The sequence below is a fragment of the Aspergillus ochraceoroseus genome (genome assembly GCF_002846915.1).
Source record: "Aspergillus ochraceoroseus IBT 24754 chromosome Unknown P175scaffold_3, whole genome shotgun sequence".
Lineage (NCBI taxonomy): Eukaryota > Fungi > Ascomycota > Eurotiomycetes > Eurotiales > Aspergillaceae > Aspergillus > Aspergillus ochraceoroseus.
This window is the reverse complement of record NW_024468478.1, coordinates 947,000-967,331: the sequence shown is the minus strand read 5'-3', so window position 1 is coordinate 967,331 and position 20,332 is coordinate 947,000. Positions and strand designations below refer to the sequence as shown.

Genomic DNA, 20,332 nt, shown 5'->3' with positions numbered 1-20,332 from the left:
TGACGCCGCCTTTTCTTAATTGTCAACCTTTACCGTTCAGCTAAAAAGGTGTCTAGACGACCGTTTCGTCCGATGCAGTATTATTTTTGGTCAACATTAATGCAGTAGACCCATAGCTTTCGTCTTTTAGTTTCCTTCTAATGTGTGTGATGGCTTCAGTGGGTCGAATCTAACGAATGAAAGAAAATTTTGAATCTGTTATCTTGCTGGCATCCAGTATCCTTTTGCTATCTTGATGCTCCTATATCCCAGTCCATCCCCGAACTCGATAGTGAGCTTATCAATACACAAAACCAGCTCCTAGGTTAGCTCGAACCCGACATAAAAGACGACGCAACATACAACCTCTTCGTCCCCTTCTGCTACTGTGTCACATTTGGTGATAATCCCCACGGTACGCTTGCCCTGAGGATGAGCTGCTCGCGCCATGGAGAACCTATTTCACAGCAATAACTTGCTTGCTTTGCTTGTAGTAACCAACTTACACTTTCTGGTTCACCAGATTATTTCGCGCATCCATAACCGCACTACTTCAGGTCAGCCAGAATTTCCGAGGACACTTACAGAATAATAGTGCGCTTGTCCATGATATATTCCGCTATGAGATTCCTGATGATGACTCCATCTTTGGCAGTCTGATACTTGGTTGGATCTTCAACATGTTAACTCTTATCAACTATCATCAATTAGTTCACTTACTGTGCAAAAGCGCAGGAGCATCAACAACGCTGAGGTGTTGATATTCTGGACCCGAAAGCTCGATTCTGAGCATATTATCCGACAACCCTTTTTTCAGATACTCCAATTTCACGTATTCAACGTCCAGGGAGAGTGATATCCAGCATCATCTAGTTCCGGCCCTGCGCCAGCTTTTCAGGCGGATAACCCATAACTGCACATCTTCCTCTAACCATTTTATTGCCGCTCAGGCGCGGTTAGATAGGCTCGTAATCAAAGAGGTAAAGATCTTTCAAGCGTAAGACAGTAATGACTTTGAAGAACTTTTGGTAGAAGCACTCGAAACAAGGCTGCTTATTTCCCCTGAGTAATTCTATAAACATCAATTTCAAGATACATAGAAGTAAGACAAGGGTGTTGGGGCCATACCCCGAATGAGACGGGATAACGGATCAATTCCATCATTTGCCTTTGCGTTATACAACAACGGCAGTGGCTCGATGTCTAATGCCAACGTCAAGTTAGGCGTGAGATTTCTGAACATGGTTAGGCAATAGAGACACAGTTTCATCCAACAGCTTAAGGAGTCCAACGCACTCATCTTGTGCTGAAACTCTTGTTTCATCCAAGCACTGGACACAAGTTGAAGCATTGACAGTTCCGCATTCGGATTCCGTGCCCTACGGAGTACACATGCCTCGTTTGGGCAATTGTCTGAATCGCCACATATCCTGGTGATTACAACCTCAAGCAATGCGCAGGTCGCTGGTCAGCCATTCAAATAGTTGGCCCTTTACTTCGATGTCTTGTCATATCCTTCCTTCAGCGTCCAAGGCTGTGACTTCGTTACGCTATCGAACCCGGAAGAAATACCTGAACACTGGAACAAGCCAGTTGCGAATATACTTTATCGGCACTTCTGAGGATGTAGGAGGAAAATGTACTTAGTGACCTAAGTTGTAGGGTTGTATACTAGCCTTATCCAATATGGAGACTTTGCCGCCGTGGTCAAGACTGCGAAGATAGTATTCCCCATACCACATAGTACGGAATACTCGTCATAATCTTCCCACGGCGTACTTTTGCAAGATCAACCCACCGCACGCAGCGGCACCTCCTATCCCCGGAGATCGATCTATTTGCATAAGCCTAGGTCGGCCCTACGTCGGTAAATTAATAGCGAGTGTTGCAGATCATAAGACCTGAACGGAGAAAAGAAAATGAAACGCTGTAAGCAATGGAATAGACAAATCTTTGTCCCGAGCTTTTACGACCCGTGGTGGAGTGCGAAGTACTCCGTACAAGCGGAGACGTTCCAGGAAGGGAAAATAGTAGGTAAAATGCTATAGGGTGGTCTCGCGCTGGAGAGTCTACATCTCACAGATTGGATTGGGTACGGAGTAATAGCAGACCAGACTCCAAATGCTCAGGTTCTGGTGTGTTTGTATCCAACTTTAGGAATCAAGATCCATCTCGGCCTCCTTCCCATCGGAGCAGGAAGCGCCGGAGAATCAGCCATCCAGACAATGGCAGTATCTCCACGTCAGGAGCAAGAGTCCATCTATGGACTGGTTGGATGACATTGCACCTCCACGCTTATAATCAGCTCAGTCAGACAATCTGCATTCACAAGGATGTTCACATGATAGAGAACAGCATTTGATTATCTGGCAGTAATGGCCGTTCACGGTGGATCTCGGGCTGCGAAGTGGGTTTGGATGGGACTTTCATGCATTCCTGTAGAGAGACGCAAAGGGCTTGCTCTCGATCTACTGTGCAGACGCAGTCTCGCCTCGTCACAATGTCTGGTTTTGCATTTATCAGAAAGCGTCAAAGGGCATCCGAAGCTATGCAACTACCCAGACCCGGAAATTCGATAGGTATACTCTGTGGTCTCTTCAGCTCGGTCATGAGAGGACATACGAGATTTGTCAAGCATCCCTGACATCCCAAGGTACCAAGGAGAAGAAGTGTACGGAGTACTCTGCACCTTTTCCCTCCGCATACTGCCAAAGCTAGATCAGATAGCAGCTAAATCTCATCTTGTGCTACAACGTCGGAACATTTGAGCTCTCTTTGTTGAATTCCGAACTGTATCCTAGGCTCTGCTTCTGCAGTTGAATCTGGGTAGTGAGATTCCTCGTTTATATTCTCCTAGCAGAACACGCTCTAGATTCGGCTTCCATAACCCTTGCAACGGATGATTTGTCAAATCCAATATACCTCATACAGGGTATGTCGGAGAGATTCCTGTCCTTGGAAATCATGTTGAAGATCCCTATCCTGACTTCCAATGAAACCCTGCTGGATTCAGTCCTAGTTGATTGCTATCTTGCAGTGTTGTACCAGCATCAAATGCGAGGGTGAGACAACCGGTGACGAGGGATGCCAATTGATATAATTAAATAAACAACTGCACAGCGAAAAAGGCGGGGTAAGATTAACCAAGATACTAATGGACAACTAAAATATAATCTTTATATAGAAAACAAACACACTAGAGTCATAATCCATGGAGGTGGATCTGACGTGTCAGTGGGCATTTGTCGATCTTGCTGTGCCCTGACATGTCGGCTTCGATCGAATTATTTCCAAAGCGTCTATTCTTAAGCACACATCCTACCTTGAGTGCACGGCCCAAAGCACGCACGAGTCTAGATCTACTCTGTACTACTCCGTAAAGTGCCTTGAATGGGGCTGCATGGCATTCATTAGTCTTGTTCCTTGGTGTGCCTTTCAGAACTCCCGTTATGGATTTTGATGGGTAACATACGAAGAGAACCATGACTATCCACTCAGGAAATCAGATTGTGAAGCTACCTTAAGCAATGAAACCATTCTGTGGGGTATTTTGTGCCTTGAATTATTATTCCTTTTTCTTCTGCATCTCCTAGATCCTCATTTTCCTCAATATATCCTTATGTAGCACTTTAGAGAATCTGTAGCCGTCATCCGTCTCCCGTACCTTCGTTGAGAGAGCCACCAACCCATCATGATCTTTACGTCTCCCTCGTGGGTGCCACAGATCCCTTGCGAAATACCTGACTCACTCCCCGTTGGTCAGTTTGCCTTGGAGGGAAATGCCCGTTTACCCCCACAGTGCGGTGGCAAGGCGCCATTTGTGGACGCCATCACGGGCAAGTCATACTCGACCACAGAGCTCCAGGAGCGAGTTGAATGCCTATCCCGCGCACTGGCTCGAGATTTGGGGGTGGTCTTCTAATGAGGGATCTCCCTGGGACAAGGTTATTGCTATTTACAGCTGGAATACTGTAAGTGGCACACCGGGATGGGCATTCACGAACCTCTCGCGGCTTTTGCTAATAAGATATTTGATCTGGGCTCGGTAGCTCGACTTCGTCGTCCTCGATGTCGCATTGAGAGATTATATCTAGTGAGGCTATCACGCAGATTATGGATTGCCTTGGCTGATTCCAGATTTCATCCTAGGTACACTCCCATCCTCGCCGCATTTGCTGCCAATCCCTTTGTGTTGGATCCGTTCGATATCTCGTCTGTTCGATCGATTGTGACAGGAGCGGCCGCACTAGATCGCAACCTATAGTAGAAAATCAAAGCCTTCTAAGCGTGAGTAGTGCTCCAAAAAATGCCTATATTTTAGCAAACCTCAAGTTGTTGAAACATTTGGTGAATATTTAAGGACTCGGAGTATGTGTTATATTCACATGTATATAACCGATGGAGCAATGAATACAGTAGTCATAAACTACAAAACCAATGCACACCTATAATCAAAGATTCTAGAGATAACATCAAATGATTATATGGAAGCACCAATCTCTATGTCACAATGCTCTCTATCTATGGCGGAGCGTTTCCTGCCGACTCGTTGTGATGCGAGATTTGGCGAAATTCACAGTACTGTTGAAAACGGTCGTCCCTCTTCAGGGCTTCCACAGCTTCGTTCTCACACTGGATCTGGATTTCAAACCCTCCATCCTGGTCCTGTGGGAAGAGATATAGGAGGCCAGTCTCCCTGGAGTAAGACTTGATATGCGTCGGCGTACCCAAGGGTGTACCCCAGTTCTGCTTGAGTGCTTCGATGCCGGAGATGTCCGTTACTCCCAGATCTGGCTCCGGGAAGTAGTTGTAGTTCCATGCCACATCTGTCACGGCGGCCGCGTTGTTTACTAGACCAATAAGCGTACGCATGGCTTGCTCCCCGGTACCTTCCGTGGCGACCCGAATGGCCTCCGCAAGAGTAACGAGTGACTCGGGCGTGGAGGCTGCGCACACTTCCGCTAGGGGGAGGCGTACCCGCGCGGTTGGCTTGTTGATGTTGCCGACGAATGTGTCCGGGAATGGTGGTTTGGTACGTGCCCGGAAGTCCAACCGGGTGGTAAAGAGCGACGTCCCCCCTGGATAAGCCTGCTCCAGCTGCCAAGCAAGTGAGTTCCTTGCGTGGAGGGAGGCGGCTCCCGAATAGAGCTATCGATGGTATACTCCTCCATTTGGTCGAGAGACGCATCCCGCAATCCATGGTCTAAGCGCCAACGGTCTCTGGCACCTTCTGGTGGTGCCACTGGAGCTTCCAGCTTACCCTGTGTGAGGGACTCTTTTGTATGACGAGCCCATGCGTCCACTAGGACACTGATACCCCGCGCATCACTTATAGAATGGTGCCAGGCTCTTCTCCAACTCTGAATAGCTTCCATATGCCCAGGGTGTTTCTTTTCTTTGATCAATTACCCTGAACTGCACACCTGACTCAGGCCCAATGTGCAATTCTATTTCTTTCCGCTGAGAACCTGGGACGGGCACGAGGGTTGCGGCGAAGTCGGGAATCTCACTCAAGGCGACCCCGAGGCCCTCCTTCAGATGGTGTACGACATCGTCTAGGTTGTTTGCTGTGTCCAGTTTGAAAATGTTCACAATCTTTGCGTAGAAGCGCATAATCTGTTGATCCAAGATGGACAGCTTAATCACATCCTCGCTAGTAGGAACGCTGAGCTTGACCACACTGTTCTCCATCTTGAGAATATTCGCTGCGCATGGTGAGCAAGGGAACCACGATTAGGGGAAATACAAGGATGGAACTTACGCCTGGTAGAGATTGGATGCCGCCAGATTACAGAGCAAACCCTTGGAAGTAAATGACAAATCGTGCCAGCACGTACATGTTGAGGAAATTCATATGACATTTAATCGTCTTCCCAGGTGGAAGTTGAAGTAGGGCCTTGGACCGCGGCTATGACAACGCACCTTACTGCGGTATTGCAACGCATCTCCGGCAACTGTGCACTGCTTCAGCTCTACTACCAATTGCCAGCATCGATAATACCGAACCCATGTCTTATTGACATGCCTGGATGATCACCCTACTGGATCTCCATGCAGAGCTTTCATGCAGATTTCCTTCGTGCGAAGATAGCGGCGTCAATCACAAGTTTCCCCGTGGATGCTGGCGTGTTGACTGGGTGCACGCTGCCTGGTGGGCTCTGTTCCAAGTATGGCTCTTTGGTATAACTGGTCGTCTCCTGCCGTGCTCATTGGGTTTCCTTCGTGGCGCCATATTTGGCTAATCTTTGACCAGGCTGCGGACGCAGTACTGGAGGTAAAAGAAGGGGGTACAGATGTGTTTCCACTCTACGGCAGCCACGTCCGAAATTATCCCGAAATGTACCTACTCCGTAAGTTGTGACCTGCAGGAACCGATATCTGATGAGAGGCAGAGCCAAAAAGATTTGTCTGTGGCGGAGAATACTGGCGCCGTCAGCGTGTTTGGGGAGCAAAGCACAAAAGGTACTTCAAACCTGATATAACAGGGCTGAGGTTACGTAGTGGGCCGTGCTTTCTTGTTCTTTTTCTTTTTGGCTTTTTTATAGGTGGTAGATATAGCAAAACCCAATGCAACACGGGAACGTCACTTGAGTGCATGCCTTCCTGTTCAACTGCAAAATGTTGAGTAACACATCTAGAGCCCATACCAAAACGGCGGACAGCGAGGCTACCGAAGGCGAAAAGTTCTACTCATCGCCGTGGTCAGTCCTTAGCGATAATGAGAGCAATACCTTCGAAGAAAATGTCGGCTATGGTAGCAGCCGTGGGCCGCTGGAACCTATCGCAATCATCGGTATGAGCTGTCGGCTTTCAGGGAGCGCAACAGATGTCTCCAGTCTCTGGGAGATGTTGAAATCAGGACGGTCTGCATGGACTCCTGGACCCGAGATGAGATTCAACATGAAAGCGTTCCAAGAGCCGACGGGAACTAGATCGGGGCCTCCGATTATCACGAAATCGCCACGCGAGATATCGAACAACCACCGCTATACCTGATTACCGGTACTGGGCCAGTCATTGCTTCGAACAGGATCTCCTACTTCTTCAATTTGCGCGGACCTAGCTTCACAATGGACACAGGGTGTTCATCAAGTCTGGTAGCTTTACACCAAGCCGTTCAGAGTCTGCGTAGCGGTGAAACCACACAGTGCTTTGTTGGCGGTGTAAACCTGCTTCTAGATCCATAACGGTTTTCATATCAGAGCCGACTCAAGATGTTTTCCACGGAAGGACGTTCGTATCCCTTTGACTCTCGCGCCAATGGCTACGGGCGAGGTGAGGGCTGCACAGGAGTGATCTTGAAACCATTATCTGCTGCGATGCGCGATGGTGACCTGGAGCATGCGCGTCAGCAATTGGCTCGTCTGGGGTGCCCATGGGACATTTTGAGTGAACTTTGTAGACCTCAGGCAGATTCGAGGGTTAACGAACCTGCCTTTTCGCAGCCTCTATGCACAGCTATCCAACTTGCCTTGGTAGACCGATTGAATGAATTTAGAGTATCCCCAGAAAAATCTATTGTCTCGGCTGTACTCTGAATGGTGCTCCTCTAGGTGCTACCCTCAGATGGCAGCTTACTGTCAAGAACTAGGCAAATTCAACCCTGGGCTGAAGGTTGTAGAAGTTGGAGCCGGTACGGCATCCGGAACCTTGCCTATTCTCCAGGCGTTGAACGGAGATGGCAATCGCTACGTTCAAAGATATGATTTTACAGATCTCTCAACTGGGTTCTTCGAGCCAGCCAAAAGGCACGTCTGGGAGACCTTGTCGATGTTGTGGAATTCCGGGTGCTAAATGCCGCGCAAGATGTCCAGGAACAAGGGTTTGAACCAGGCAGTTACGACCTGGTTATCGCTTGCAATGTTATCCATGCAACCCCTCGGATTGAGGAAACCCTTCGCAACATACGTCCTCTACTCAAACCAGGTGGCAAATTTATGATTATGGAGGTTTCTCGTTCAGCGGTGTTCTGTAACTTGGTCTTTGGGCTTTTCGAGGGCTGGTGGGCTGGCTATGACGAGGGTCGTACACTTACGCCAATTCGCACACCCCCTGAATGGCTTTCTATGCTACGGCGAGCAGACTTTGAGAACCCTGAAAAGGTGTTTGAAGATTACTCGGAGGAGCATGGCGGCAATCTGAGTGTGTTTATTTCCAGTGTACGATTCCCGAAAAGGGAAGAAAACATGCCCCCCGTCTACCTGGTTGCAGGCTCAGAACAGACCAAGTCTCAAGCCACTGCGGAACAAATTCAATCAATACAGAAGGGCTGTGGTGACTGTACAGTCTGCATTCACTCCATCACCGCTTCGTCCCAAGCGGGTGGCATCGTTGTTATGCTTCCCGAAGTGGCCAAATTACTGTGTAATAACCCCGATGCAAACCACTGGCGTGGATTTAAGAGCTGGATTTGGGATGCCCGTGCATGCCGAAACGGGGATTTGGTCTGGCTTCGCTCGAAGCCTTCGACTGGAGCATCCAAACCTTTGCGAGGTCACCTTGGAGATCCAGACGCCCTACGTTGCGGTTTTGGACAAGCTTGCGGAAATTCTCCCTGTAGAAAAATTCATCGGCACCGAACGCATCTTGACTGCAGAGCTAGGAGTGCCGGGCCTGTTAGAGACGATCCGCTGGAAGGATGATGTTGAAGCCCCTTGTCTCGGTCCGGATGATGTGCGTTTTGAGCTGCGTGCGGCTAGTATTAACTTTAAGGATGTTCTCATTGCAGCCGGTCAATTGGAGGGCATCACTGAGATGCGCAATGATTGTAGTGGCGTTGTAGTGGAGGTCGGAGCCAACATGCAGGGGCCTTTCAAGCCTGGGGACCGTGTTTGTGCCCTATATTCGCCCTCATACACCAACTACCCGGTGGTGCACGGTGACTGTTGCCAGATTATACCGGACTCCATGCCCTTCGCAGAGGGTGCATCGCTGCCTATTGTCTGGGCGACTGTGTATTGTTCCATCGTCAACAAGGCTGGTTTGAAAGAAGGGAGACAAGGTTCTTATCCATTCAGCAGCTGGGGCCGTGGGCCAAGCAGCCATCATGCTTGCACAGCATCTTGAAGCTGAGATATTTGCTACCGTCGGTAGTGATGCCAAACGTGATTTGCTCCATAGTAGATATGGTATTCCGCATGGCCATATTTTCTCAAGTAGAACAACGGCCTTTCACGGTGGCATCAAAGAACTAACTGGGGGATACGGCGTTGACGTTGTCTTGAATTCACTCAGTGGTGAGGTCTTCCGTGAGTCTTGCAACCTCGTTGCTCCATTCGGACGATTCGTGGAAATTGGGCGCAAGGATCTCATGGATGATGCGCTTATGCCCATGGAGTTCTTGCTCCGCAATGTCACTTTCGCGTACGTCGGCTTGACGGTGATTATTGAGCAGAAGAAGGGTCTGGCAAGGCGTCTACTTCGTGATGTCGTGGACCTCGCAGCAGCCGGCTCGATCAAGGCAGTCACTCTCACTACAATCCCGATATCTCAGATCGAGACCGCAATCCGCCAGATCCAGGCAGGCAAGCACACCGGAAAGATCATTCTCACGGTAGACAAGGATCAAGAAGTTCTGGTGAGTGATTCCACATCCTGAAATTGGGTATTAACGGTTGCAGACGGTTGCATCGTCGCCACCCCAGGCTCATCCCCTTCCATCTGCCACATACATTGTCGTTGGTGGCTTCGGCGGGCTGGGACGAGCAATTCTTTCATGGATGGGTAACCACGGTGCTCAGAACCTCGCCGCAATCTCCCGTTCGGGTGCCAACGATCCGGAAAGCAAAGGATTTGTGGAGCATATCCAGGCCCAAGATGTTAACCTTTTGGCAACTGGCTGCGATGTCTCATCTGATGAAGCTGTCCGTTGCTTAGCTCAAATCATTGCGCAGTCCGATCTCCCACCTGTTCGCGGTATCATAAATTCCGCAATGGTATTGAACGTAAGTCAACAATAACCCTTAACCACCCTCGACCTGTTCCGAATCTCGATTTTGAACTTTACAGGATTCCCTCTTTGAAGAGATGACAGTGGAACACTGGCAAAACGCGCTGGCCTCGAAGGTTCGCGGATCCCAGCACTTGCAGCAGCATTTCAAAGATATCGACTTCTTCGTGATGATGTCCTCGACGGTTGCTATCCGCGGGAACTTTGGACAGTCGAACTACAGCGCTGCCTGCAGTTTCCAGGACACGATGGTGCGGCATCTAACCGCCGCGGGCATCCCAGCCTTCTCCATCAATATCGGTCCCGTACGAGCGGTTGGCTACGTGAGCGAGAATCCAGAAGTTGCTGAAGCTCTGAAGCGCAACGGTCTGGGCTCTGTCAGTGTCTCCGATGTACTTGTGCTTCTCAACCACGCCATCACTCACCCGCATAGGGAGTTCTTCAAAGCCTGCGCGCCGCTTTGCACATCTCGTACAGCACGACCAGGTCGCCCACCCGGCGACTGGCGAGTCTGTCGATGCTCTGAGCCTCCTCGGCGGCGTGACGCAGGTTGAGCATGCCGTCGATATCATCTGCGGCTCCATACTCCAGCAACTGAGCAAATTGATTGCCCCCCCGGTTGAGATGCTCAGCTCTGCTCAGAGTCTTGATAGTTACGGTCTTGATTCCCTGGTGGCTGTCGAGCTTCTTTAACTGGATGGGTTGGGTGATCAGAGGCAAAAAAATATATATCTTCCCTCTGGCATGGCTAGTGAGAAAATCGAGTTGATGGAATGGAATACCGTATCTATTAAAGAATGGTATTTTGCGCAATGAATTACTCCTATTAACGGGTTCGTGAGATCCATAAGGTATTTACAAAAAAGACATTCTCCTCATGAACGCCATGAACGCCATGAACAACTTCTCTACGTCTCTCTGACAATCAGGCATTAGCCATGAAGTGGAATCGACCGAGGACATCCATCTATTATGCGATCGTTCACCATCTTCCGTGCTAGAGAAACCCCCAGACCCAAATCCAAGCTCCTGTATATCTATGCTATGCTTTTGAAAAAAAAAAAAAAAAAAAAAAAAAAAAAATAGGGTATATATACGTATTTATGGGCGAGGCCCATCACGCGGCGAACCTATCGGACGGAGCGTATTCGGCACCTTCCGTATCGGATATGCTTGTTTTTCGCGGTCGATCGTGTGAACCGTTGACCACATAATTCACAGGTGAAGCTTTTGGCGCGCCCGCTCTTCTCTCGGAGGTGACGTTCGTAGTTCCCGGGCGAGGAGAAGGCTCGACCGCCGCAGCTGTGCTCAAAGCATCGGATAGGAGATTTCGTGACACGGCTCGATGTTGGGGTGGAATGGGTCGATGGCATTGCTTGTATCGAAACCGAACGCTCTGATTCAGAAGGGCAGCCTGGCTTGCTAGGCTGAGCGAGAGGGAAGGGCGATTGATTGAACGGTTCTTGTTGCGGGTTGAATTGGTGGGCGGGGTCTGCGTCATTGAAGGCCGGTATGAAGATTGTTGAGTCAAGGGAACACATAGAAAATTGAGGCACGGACTCGGTGCGATGAGCTGGGAAGAAGGCAGATAGCGGTGTCCCACAATGATCAGACCAACTGTCGCGCGTTGAAGCATAACACTCAGGCAAGAAATTTATTGGCACCTCCCAACTTGAGTTCAAATAGCAGTTATTGGCATCTGGTGCTGTCTCTGGAGAGCTGCCGGTGTTCCAATCTGTCCACACCACTCCCGAGGCGAGGGTTGATGGAAGATCATACGGGGGTTGCTCCATGGCCGAGGATGATGACAACTGCAGCTGATGAGAAGATTCAAAAATTCAACCTGCAAAAGACGTGGGCCTTGAACTTGGGAGATTTCACAATGCCGGGGCGAAGAAAGTGCAATGGGAGTTGCCGGGAGTCTCTGAAACTTTCGAGGATGAGAAATTGACCCGTGCTGGGGTGCCAGACGGCACGGTGTGGTGTGAGGCTATCTTGTAGCGCCGGCACACCCTCAGAGTCGGTTTGCCTAGGGTCAAGGATAGAGCGCAGCAGACTATTCAAGCCAACCAAGTCCAAGATGTTGGGCCTTTGGCGCAGCTGGCTTGGGGAGCGAGAGCTGAAGACATTCCCATAGTTCTTGCTCCACAGCGGATATTAGAACCGTCCAATGTGCTAAGCAGATAGCCAGGTCTTTGATGATCGGCAGCGATATTGGATAAGCTTGCAAACTAGGTTCCTGAATTAGGGGAATTCCCGTAGTGGCGTTTTTCCAAGATTTCACTAGGATTAGGCACGCACTTCGGGCATCGTGTTGACCGGAGCAATATGTTCACTGCGTTTACCTTTTAGAGCCACGACCTTTGATGGTATTGGTGCGTGTCTATACCGGGGTGGAAGGATTAACAGGGGTTTTGTGTTTCTCCAGAAAAAGCAATAACGGAGTCGGAGTATCTCGCTCTCGGGTAGGCGCTCCCCAAGCGGGACTCGCAGTTCTTAGATTGGCTTTGAACGGCCTCTCTCCGGGGGCTGGCTGGCTCATCTTACCTGTCTCGCTTATATGAGAAGGCCGGAAGCTCAAGTGTTGCGTCATAATCAAACCGGAAGGAAATTAATAGTCAGCTTTATTGATTTCTTCTTTGTGGGCAATGCTTTCTCTTGCATAAGGCTAATTCATTTCACCATGGAAATTCTTGATGTATTTATTTTTTTTTTCTTTGGACGGCTGCTTCACTCCCAACCAATGGAGAAAGCGAAGGACATGTCAGGATCCTCGGACGGAGTACATTGTGATGAGATGCGCGCTTGCCCGGCGCATCACCCCGGGCAAAGATCAACATACAGAGTCCAGCGAATTGATCACCCTCAATTTCCAGTTCGGGAAACTTGTTGGCCGCCACGAGGAATCAGCTTTTAGCAGCGGGGTCACTATTCATTGGCACTAGTCAGGATGCTTGTGTTGGCGCGCATTCGCTCCATAGCCTGGCCCACTTTGTGGCAGCTTCCAAAAAGGGCCAAATGCAAGAAACTAGGAAACAAGGTGGGGATTTTCCAGGTACGGGAAGCAGATTGATTGTCGATGATGATCGACATGGTAGTGAAGTTGTGTCAGGAGGACCAGTCCTTCAACAGAGGCGAATGACACTGATCGAAGCATGTACTCGAGGGTGGCCGGTGCTGGGCTGTCTGTGCTGAAATTGTGCTACCACTGTGTAGACTGCTGATGTTTTGTTTTTATCTATGTACTTTGTATATTCAGCACGAGTTCACTTAGCAAAAGTATTATTCTGAACGGCTATTCAGAGCAGAACTCATCGAAAACCTGCTGTGTTGCTTCCTTCCACTCATTTCACCCTTCACCTGAATCATAAATCATAATATTCGAACTGGGTCCACATTATGTTCGCAACCCGAGACTTGTCAAGCGGGACGGCTTCGAATAATGAAGCCATTGAACAGGAAATCCGAGAGATTTGTGCGGAGGTTCTCCGCCGGCCAGTTGGCAAGGTGAAGATGGAGAAATCATTCGTTGCTCAGGGAGGGGACTCTCTGTTAGCGATTAAGCTTATGGCGCGCTGCGGGGAGGCGGGGTATAATATCGCGATCCACGATATGCTTCAAACAGCGAGTATCAGGAAGCTATGCGAATCTGTGAAGAGAGCAGAGGAGAGCCGCCTGCCATTGCTACTGGACGGTCCCTCTAGAGTGCAAAATGAGGGCGGCATGGATGCTGATAGACCTCACGAACAGCCAAACCTTTCCGGGATCGCATTGACTGGTGCACAGCAGCTTTATACATCAATGAACGCTTGGGATACCACACTCTTTCGCCTGGACGGCGATATCCTGGAATCGCGAGTTCACGCCGCCCTTAAGGAACTGGTCAGCCATCATCGAATCCTATGCGCAAATATTACAACAGATAGAGTGAACGCTGCAGAAATCCACTGGATGGATGATGAGGAGTTGTTCACGTATAGAATAGATTCCACACCGGCAGACCTCGAGGATTTGGACATTCAGCGGATGGGTAAATGCTATCAGATGCGAGATGCGAAGAAGCAGCTTGTCGCCGCTTCGGTGTTTATCCAGCCTGGCACGTGTTACGCGCGGTACCTCAACCTCACGATTCAGCGCACCATCATCGACAACTACTCCTGGCATACCATCCAACACGATCTCGAAGATGCACTCCAGGGCAATTCGCTGCAAAATGAAGATATTGAAGACTCGTTTTGGGCCTGGGCACACTCTCAACATGCGGTTGATGGCGGACGGCGTTATGGTATCGGTCCGAAACAGCAAGGAAATGGCGAACACATGAAAGGAGAGGGGAAGAACGGTCATTTAAATGAAGCCAGCTTTCTGGACGGAGGATGGGGTATCCAGCAAGAGCTGATGGAATTGCGGACTGATGCAGAGGTGGTAAGCCAGCTGTATCACGATGATGTTCACAAAGCAATTCGGTCAGAGCCCGGGGGACTTCATCGTCACGGCCCTTTTCACTGCTCTCCAATCAATGAGGAAAATCGACGATGGGGTGAATTTCGCTACCATTTCCAACGCAAGATTGTGTGGGAATCCGGGCAAATTCCCAAGGGCGATAGGGTGCTTTGATACAGTCGGATGCCCATACACTTTGAAGGAGCGAGGAGAAACTGGCGTCGACTTGCTAATAAGAGTCAAAGACAAGAACTTGGGCTATCCGAAGAACCTTCCAGATGAAATTGCCCGCGATGCTGAGAAACATATTCTTGTTGGTATAGGAAGATTGCAGAAGCAGTTTGACCCGCCACAGAATGCGCAGCATCTAGTTTTGTCGCAACAATATTTTAGTACCCTCCCGCCAGCTTGCCTCCTCTATGTGCAACCGTTCTGGGAGGGCGAACAGGTAAAGCTTCAGTTAAGGTGTAGGGAGCAAGATTTCACTGAAAATGAACTGGGTCAAATCGCTGGGACTTTCCGCGCTACGTTAAAGGAGTTGATAGCCGAATGTCGGCTCAGCGATCTTCGTGTCACGCCGAGTGACTTTCCGTTGCTCAATCTGACTTATGTAGAACTTGATGATCTTGTTTCAACCCGTCTGAGTCGTGTTTCGCCCCAGCCTCTACGAGATACAGACGCAATTTTTGCCTGCACACCAAGACAGGAAGCCATGCTTGTGGCGCCGGCCATCTATCCTGAATTATACCAATGCTCTTTTGTGGTTAGAATTCGTCTGCCCGCCATTGAAACCTCCCTGGACTTCTCGTGTCTTCGTGAAGCATGGGGTATTCTCGTGCAGCGTCACGAAGCTCTCCGCACCGTCTTCATTGAAAGTTCAAATCGACCAGGGCACTTTGACCAAGTTATATCGAGGAATGTGCCAAACCCATTGGTCTTTATTGGGGATGGAGATGAATCAATTGCTCATCATATTTTACCACGCCGCCCTGTTGTTTTCCCAAATTATAAAGCGACCCATCATGCCATGCTATGTAAAACATCAAAATCATCTGCTTATCTCCGTTTGGATATGTCGCACGCCATTGTGGATGGCCAGTCCGCCGAAGTCCTTCTGCGTGATCTTTCTCGGATATATGGCAACCAGAGCCTTGACACACATGTGATGCCATACTATGACTTCGTCAATTGCCAACAACAGTTGGTGGAAGACACTTCAGTGGCTTACTGGTCGAAGTACCTCGCAGGGGCTGATCCTTCATACTTCCCGATAAATGGTGACCAGTCTGATCGTCGGGACCTGGGGACAGTTCACCAAGAAATGAAAATTAAACCTGGATTGCTGGGGGAATTTTGTGGTAGTTTGAATATTACAGTGGCTAACATTTGTCAGGTAGCATGGGCGTTGGTGCTGAGGTCATCTACGGGCCTGGAAGATATCTGCTTCTCCTACGCAACATCTGGACGAGAAGCGCCACTGAAAGGTATCAATAACACCGTTGGAGCATTCTTGAATGCAGTGATCTGTCGGATCCAAGTGCCAATGACGGCAAGTGTCCCACAGGTTCTGCGAAAGGCAAAATTCGACTTCGTAGACAGTCTACAACACCCACACTTTTATGCCACTGATAACAACATACAAAGTGGACAATTTGGCCGCCTGAAAAGCAACACACTAATGTCATGTCAGAGGAAGGTGACTGCCAACACAGCATCGACGCCGGAGGAACGCCGTCACGTCCAAACTCCTCACTCCAACCCGACCCAACTTGTCCCAATCCTCGCCACCCATTCTGCAGTATAGATGTGGGGATGGCTAGTATGATATGTCAATCAATATCCAGATTGACCCTGAGGATATAGATGTCAGGATTGACTACTGGAATTCGCGCATCAGACAAGAGATTGTTGAGAATGTGGCGCGGACATTTGTCCAAGCATTTTTGAGTATCATTGATACAGATGATTGGAATGCTCGGAGATGTAGATATCATATGCCCCAGGGATATATCTCAGCTGCGTGACTGGAATAGGCATATCCCACCTAGAGTGGAGCATTGCATGCACGACATTTGTGGGCTACGGTTCTCAATATTGACCCCATGCGTGTCGGCATCCACGATCACTTCTTCTACCAGGGAGGTGACTCGTTTACTGCGATGCGGCTTGTATCGGCTGCAAATAGTTCTGGCTTTCCAGTCACTGTTGCGGATGTCTTCCGTTACCCGAAATTGGAGGAAATGGCAGCATATTTGGATGAACAAACTGCTTTGCATCAGGAAGCAAATGAAATCCCCAGATTTTGGTTGTGGAAACAAGGAACTGATACCGATCTTTAATGTGACAAACCCCAATTACAACGTGTTGCAGACTTATGTAAAACATCTATTGAGGATATTGAGGATGTTTATCCCTGCACGCCACTTCAGGAAGGGCTTATGGCCATCACGACCCAGCAACCTGGGGCGTACATTGGCCGCTGGGTTTTTCGTATTCATAAAACAGTGGAAATAGTAGCCTTCAAAGAGGCGTGGAATCTCCTCATCCGAAATACCCCCATTCTCCGAACCCGAATAGTGGCCGGGGAACAAGATGGCTCGATACAGGTTGTTGTCCGTCAGCCGATAGCCCGGGTTCAAGGACACTGTCTGCAGCAGTACCTAGATAAAGGACTTGCAACGCTCATTTCTATATGGAGAGAAACTTATACGCCAAGCTATTATTGAATCCGCCGGCAAGCGCTATTTCGTTCTGACAGCGCACCACAGTGTCTATGATGGATGGAGTTTCGTCAAGGACATCTTTTGTAACTAGAGTTATTTCTCTTGTTGAATAAGTGATAGCATTATCTCGAGTCAGATTTAGGGGTTTTGTCAAAATATATACTCATTTTGGTGCAAACCCATGTCTACACAGTAAACCGTTTTAAACATGAGGTTTTTCCATCATCTTGATTGTACTCTTGGCTCTGTATATATATACTGGCGATCTGCTCATTTCTTAGAGCGAAAAGATGGTTCCTTCATTCACTTCTGTATAGACATTATATAGTTCAGTACATATCGGACAATGATTATCTAGAGGTGTACAGAGAGAGCACACAACGCAAATGGTCTAGAATGGCGCGGTCTTGTTTGCAGGAGCAGCAGTGTAGAGCTGCTGTCCGTTCTTCGTGAAGCTGGTGATAACCGACTGGCCCTCACTGCCAACCACCCACTGGGTAAAGGCATCCGCCATTTTGCCGTTCTTGGCCCTCGCGCCGACGAGCATATGGGCCGGGTTAAGCAGAGGGTCGCTCGCATCATCGGTGGCAGCCTTATAGATGACCGTCTGGTTCTGCAGCTCAGGAGAGATGGAAAGATAAGTGCCGCGGTCGGTGATGGTGTACTCGTCCAGGAGAATCGCGGCCGTCAAGGCCTGGATCGGGTAGGCAATGTACTGGTGGTACCACTTGGAGTAGTCTGTAGCCCAGGGAACCTGGCCGATTGCAATCCACAGCTGGGACTCCTTGATGTTGGTGGCGGACTTATCGTAGCGCGAGAGGAAGCGCACAGGCACGGACGAGTTCAGCGCATCTCCCAGGGCAGCGCGGGAGAAGATGTTGGAGAACATGGTCTTCACGTCCTGGGACTTGCGCAGGCTTGCCGGGTTGGCTGCAGGGCCCACGAGCATGAAATGGTCGCGCCATGCGTACCAGGCCGGGCCTTTGGCGATACCCGCGTCAATGGCTATGGTCTCGGCCGCGGGAGTATAGGTGATGCCGATATCGACCACGTTCTCCTGGAGGTAGTTGATGGATTCCGTGGTGTCGCTCTTGTACCAGGCGACCTGGAAGGGATCCGAGCCGTTGCGAACGCTGGCCTGGATGAACGCGTCGGCGAGGACTTGGTTCGTTAGCAATTGACGTGAGTTTCAACAGCCATGTGGCAAAGCGAGACGTGTGGTATACCTTTGATGAGACCACTCTGGCCGGCACCTCCGTTACCAATGCGCAGCTTCACACTCTGAGCAGAGGCGTAACCGCCATTGTAGACAGCAGCAGGGTCGACAGCGAATGCAGACACCGCGAGGGAGAGAAGCAGGGAGAGACGCATGTTAATGGGAGTTGTGTGAAGATGAAGGGGTTTTGTATGACTGACAGAGAGTAGAAGGAAACAAGGCAAAGAAAAAAACAGAAGAGAGGGCAGATGAAAAGGAGAGAATCTCTGGTCTCTCTCCCCGTCTCTCTCTCTCTCTCTCTCTCTCTCTCTCATTCGGAATCCTTCATCCTTCTCTTGATGGATCAAGCTTCAATCCGCGGTTCAGCTGCCCTATCGCAGCCCCGAATCTGACAGAGATTCGTTCAATCCAGACCCGATCGGCTGGATCCAAGCGCAAATAACTTCTTAGCGTCTCAGCCATAGTTCGTCGGGCTGCTGATCTCCATCTTTTTCTCTCTAGTTAACCTTTGGTGACCCTTGGGGGGGGGAACCCGCAGTTGGTCCACTTGGATGCCTCATAATCCAATAGTCTCCAGACACACCCGGCCCATGACGATTCCCTCGACCCTCTAGGAGTCTAGGATCTCATTTCCTCCCTTTCCTGGGGATATCAGATCTTGGCACACATCACTCCGCATTAGCTCGTGAACTACTGGTTCTATTCGGGGCGGATCGCGGACGCCACCAGACAACACTCACTCACTGCATACTCCAAGAAGACATTGCTGACGGCTTATCCGGAAATATACAGGTGGGACAAAAATGTCCGGTCAAGACTTGGATTCAAGCTCTATTTATCGAGAATTTCGAGAACTGCTAAAGTCCAACCCAACCCTAGCGGAATCACAGCATATTGTCTCTTACCCGGCCCTACTCATTGAGATAGCATCGGGCAGCAAAAACCGCCGCGTTGGTCATGTTTTTACTGGGGTTCGCGCTGGTAACACGATCTATCGACTCGTGGCAGTATTGGCTAGATTATCCTTAGAACCAGGCAATCATAATGAAGGGTCTTTTTTTTTTTATCTTTTCTCAACATACGAGTAGAGCCAGCACGTTGTCGGCCCGGGGAGTCCATCGGTCAACAAGGTCACCTCGCGCGTCCTGGTACCCTGTATCAGCAGTTTGATACAATGACTGATAATCAAGCAGTGAAGTAGGATTTCCTCACAGGTACGGCAGCTGTGTACAAGGTTGATCTTTAGGCAGCAGAGAAGAATTGCTGTAGGCTAGATCAAACGTTTCTGTCCGGGATGGCCTTCCATCGAGCCACCGGACTTCCACGAGTTCCTGGGAGGATAAGCAGCTGCCCAGTTCCTCAATAGGGATAGGTATATATCTCCACAGTGCTTACAAGTTGTACGTCGGCCGTGGCAATAGAGGCAAAAAAGAGCCCGAGAGGCAAGATAAAGGTAAAGGGCTTCATAGCTAACAAAGCGCAAGACAACAACCTGGAGAACAGCACCAAGAGTTGAACAGCTTATGATGAGAAGAGAAGCAAAATCTCTCTCCTATATATGTCAAGGCCGGATTTTAAGGCGTGCCATCTATGAATCCTGCTCGTATAGGCAGGATGATGCTATCCAATAATAGGGCAAGCCAGCGACTAGTATCGGTGCCTCTAAGCCAACCATCCCGAAACCAAGTGAGCATGCTCAGACATGCCAGCTCATCAGGCAGACACATACATGGAGTATATAGATATAGATATATATATATTACAATGCAGCCTTCAGCTTGGCCATGTTCTGCACTAACTGGAGCCTTTATGCCCGTCTACTCGTGCAAATATGCCCGCTTCATACACTAACCTCTCGACGCTTTTTACTAGTTGGCAAAGATGTCCGACACCGCCGAAATCATTGCTCTCTCTTATCATGCAACAGATCCACTTGACAGGCGGGAAAATTTGTGGATCATTCTCGGGGTGCTCCGGAATGGGTGGCTCCTCCGAGAAGAATAAATAAGGCCCTTGAGGAGG

At 49.4% G+C, this 20,332-nt stretch overlaps 13 protein-coding genes across 13 annotated transcripts; 7 read left to right on the top strand and 6 right to left on the bottom strand.

The window, feature by feature from the left end:
* Positions 1 to 198: 198 nt before the first annotated feature.
* P175DRAFT_0531106 (uncharacterized protein) lies at positions 199 to 772 on the bottom strand (the record flags this gene model as incomplete). Its single annotated transcript, XM_040899844.1, has 5 exons — positions 199 to 300; positions 343 to 436; positions 486 to 527; positions 565 to 652; positions 700 to 772. The coding sequence occupies 5 exons, from the start codon at positions 770 to 772 to the stop codon at positions 199 to 201; spliced, it is 399 nt and encodes a 132-aa protein (XP_040752977.1).
* A 163-nt stretch (positions 773 to 935) lies between these two features.
* P175DRAFT_0531105 (uncharacterized protein) lies at positions 936 to 1,279 on the bottom strand (the record flags this gene model as incomplete). The annotated part of the gene is made up of 2 exons (XM_040899843.1): positions 936 to 1,051; positions 1,108 to 1,279. The coding sequence occupies 2 exons, from the start codon at positions 1,277 to 1,279 to the stop codon at positions 936 to 938; spliced, it is 288 nt and encodes a 95-aa protein (XP_040752976.1).
* A 2,391-nt stretch (positions 1,280 to 3,670) lies between these two features.
* Positions 3,671 to 3,901, top strand: P175DRAFT_0531103 (uncharacterized protein; the record flags this gene model as incomplete). Its single annotated transcript, XM_040899842.1, has 2 exons — positions 3,671 to 3,694; positions 3,743 to 3,901. 2 exons carry the CDS (start codon positions 3,671 to 3,673, stop codon positions 3,899 to 3,901), a joined length of 183 nt encoding a protein of 60 aa, XP_040752975.1.
* Positions 3,902 to 4,397: 496 nt separating this feature from the next.
* P175DRAFT_0522838 (uncharacterized protein) lies at positions 4,398 to 5,946 on the bottom strand. The gene is made up of 4 exons (XM_040899285.1): positions 5,741 to 5,946; positions 5,389 to 5,684; positions 5,240 to 5,281; positions 4,398 to 5,127 (listed from the first exon to the last, which is right to left on the bottom strand). Exons 1-4 carry the CDS (start codon positions 5,838 to 5,840, stop codon positions 4,501 to 4,503), a joined length of 1,065 nt encoding a protein of 354 aa, XP_040752974.1. The 5' UTR covers positions 5,841 to 5,946; the 3' UTR covers positions 4,398 to 4,500.
* Positions 5,947 to 6,148: 202 nt separating this feature from the next.
* On the top strand, positions 6,149 to 6,602 carry P175DRAFT_0556553 (uncharacterized protein; the record flags this gene model as incomplete). The annotated part of the gene is made up of 2 exons (XM_040900700.1): positions 6,149 to 6,253; positions 6,348 to 6,602. 2 exons carry the CDS (start codon positions 6,149 to 6,151, stop codon positions 6,459 to 6,461), a joined length of 219 nt encoding a protein of 72 aa, XP_040752973.1. The 3' UTR covers positions 6,462 to 6,602.
* Positions 6,598 to 6,975, top strand: P175DRAFT_0531100 (putative polyketide synthase; the record flags this gene model as incomplete). The annotated part of the gene is made up of 1 exon (XM_040899841.1): positions 6,598 to 6,975. The coding sequence occupies one exon, from the start codon at positions 6,598 to 6,600 to the stop codon at positions 6,973 to 6,975; it is 378 nt and encodes a 125-aa protein (XP_040752972.1).
* Positions 6,976 to 7,545: 570 nt separating this feature from the next.
* On the top strand, positions 7,546 to 11,005 carry P175DRAFT_0544951 (uncharacterized protein; the record flags this gene model as incomplete). The annotated part of the gene is given in 7 exon segments (XM_040900388.1): positions 7,546 to 7,612; positions 7,717 to 8,343; positions 8,384 to 8,980; positions 9,000 to 9,556; positions 9,600 to 9,923; positions 9,988 to 10,305; positions 10,406 to 11,005. 7 exon segments carry the CDS (start codon positions 7,546 to 7,548, stop codon positions 10,619 to 10,621), a joined length of 2,706 nt encoding a protein of 901 aa, XP_040752971.1. The 3' UTR covers positions 10,622 to 11,005.
* A 71-nt stretch (positions 11,006 to 11,076) lies between these two features.
* Positions 11,077 to 11,247, bottom strand: P175DRAFT_0416096 (uncharacterized protein; the record flags this gene model as incomplete). The annotated part of the gene is made up of 1 exon (XM_040893076.1): positions 11,077 to 11,247. A coding segment is annotated over one exon (171 nt), but the record flags the coding sequence as incomplete, so codon positions are not given.
* A 2,819-nt stretch (positions 11,248 to 14,066) lies between these two features.
* On the top strand, positions 14,067 to 16,254 carry P175DRAFT_0191740 (uncharacterized protein). The gene has a single exon (XM_040892542.1). The coding sequence runs from the start codon at positions 14,373 to 14,375 to the stop codon at positions 16,173 to 16,175; it is 1,803 nt and encodes a 600-aa protein (XP_040752969.1). The 5' UTR covers positions 14,067 to 14,372; the 3' UTR covers positions 16,176 to 16,254.
* On the top strand, positions 15,782 to 16,786 carry P175DRAFT_0556549 (uncharacterized protein). The gene is made up of 3 exons (XM_040900699.1): positions 15,782 to 15,855; positions 15,926 to 16,354; positions 16,427 to 16,786. The coding sequence occupies exons 2-3, from the start codon at positions 16,198 to 16,200 to the stop codon at positions 16,708 to 16,710; spliced, it is 441 nt and encodes a 146-aa protein (XP_040752968.1). The 5' UTR covers positions 15,782 to 15,855; positions 15,926 to 16,197; the 3' UTR covers positions 16,711 to 16,786.
* P175DRAFT_0434262 (uncharacterized protein) lies at positions 16,768 to 17,097 on the top strand (the record flags this gene model as incomplete). Its single annotated transcript, XM_040893649.1, has 1 exon — positions 16,768 to 17,097. A coding segment is annotated over one exon (330 nt), but the record flags the coding sequence as incomplete, so codon positions are not given.
* Positions 17,098 to 17,485: 388 nt separating this feature from the next.
* P175DRAFT_0436178 (uncharacterized protein) lies at positions 17,486 to 18,465 on the bottom strand (the record flags this gene model as incomplete). Its single annotated transcript, XM_040893784.1, has 2 exons — positions 17,486 to 18,255; positions 18,321 to 18,465. 2 exons carry the CDS (start codon positions 18,463 to 18,465, stop codon positions 17,486 to 17,488), a joined length of 915 nt encoding a protein of 304 aa, XP_040752966.1.
* Positions 18,466 to 19,103: 638 nt separating this feature from the next.
* P175DRAFT_0500468 (uncharacterized protein) lies at positions 19,104 to 19,822 on the bottom strand. Its single transcript, XM_040896962.1, has 4 exons — positions 19,706 to 19,822; positions 19,523 to 19,641; positions 19,393 to 19,455; positions 19,104 to 19,324 (listed from the first exon to the last, which is right to left on the bottom strand). The coding sequence occupies exons 1-4, from the start codon at positions 19,775 to 19,777 to the stop codon at positions 19,222 to 19,224; spliced, it is 357 nt and encodes a 118-aa protein (XP_040752965.1). The 5' UTR covers positions 19,778 to 19,822; the 3' UTR covers positions 19,104 to 19,221.
* Positions 19,823 to 20,332: the final 510 nt, after the last annotated feature.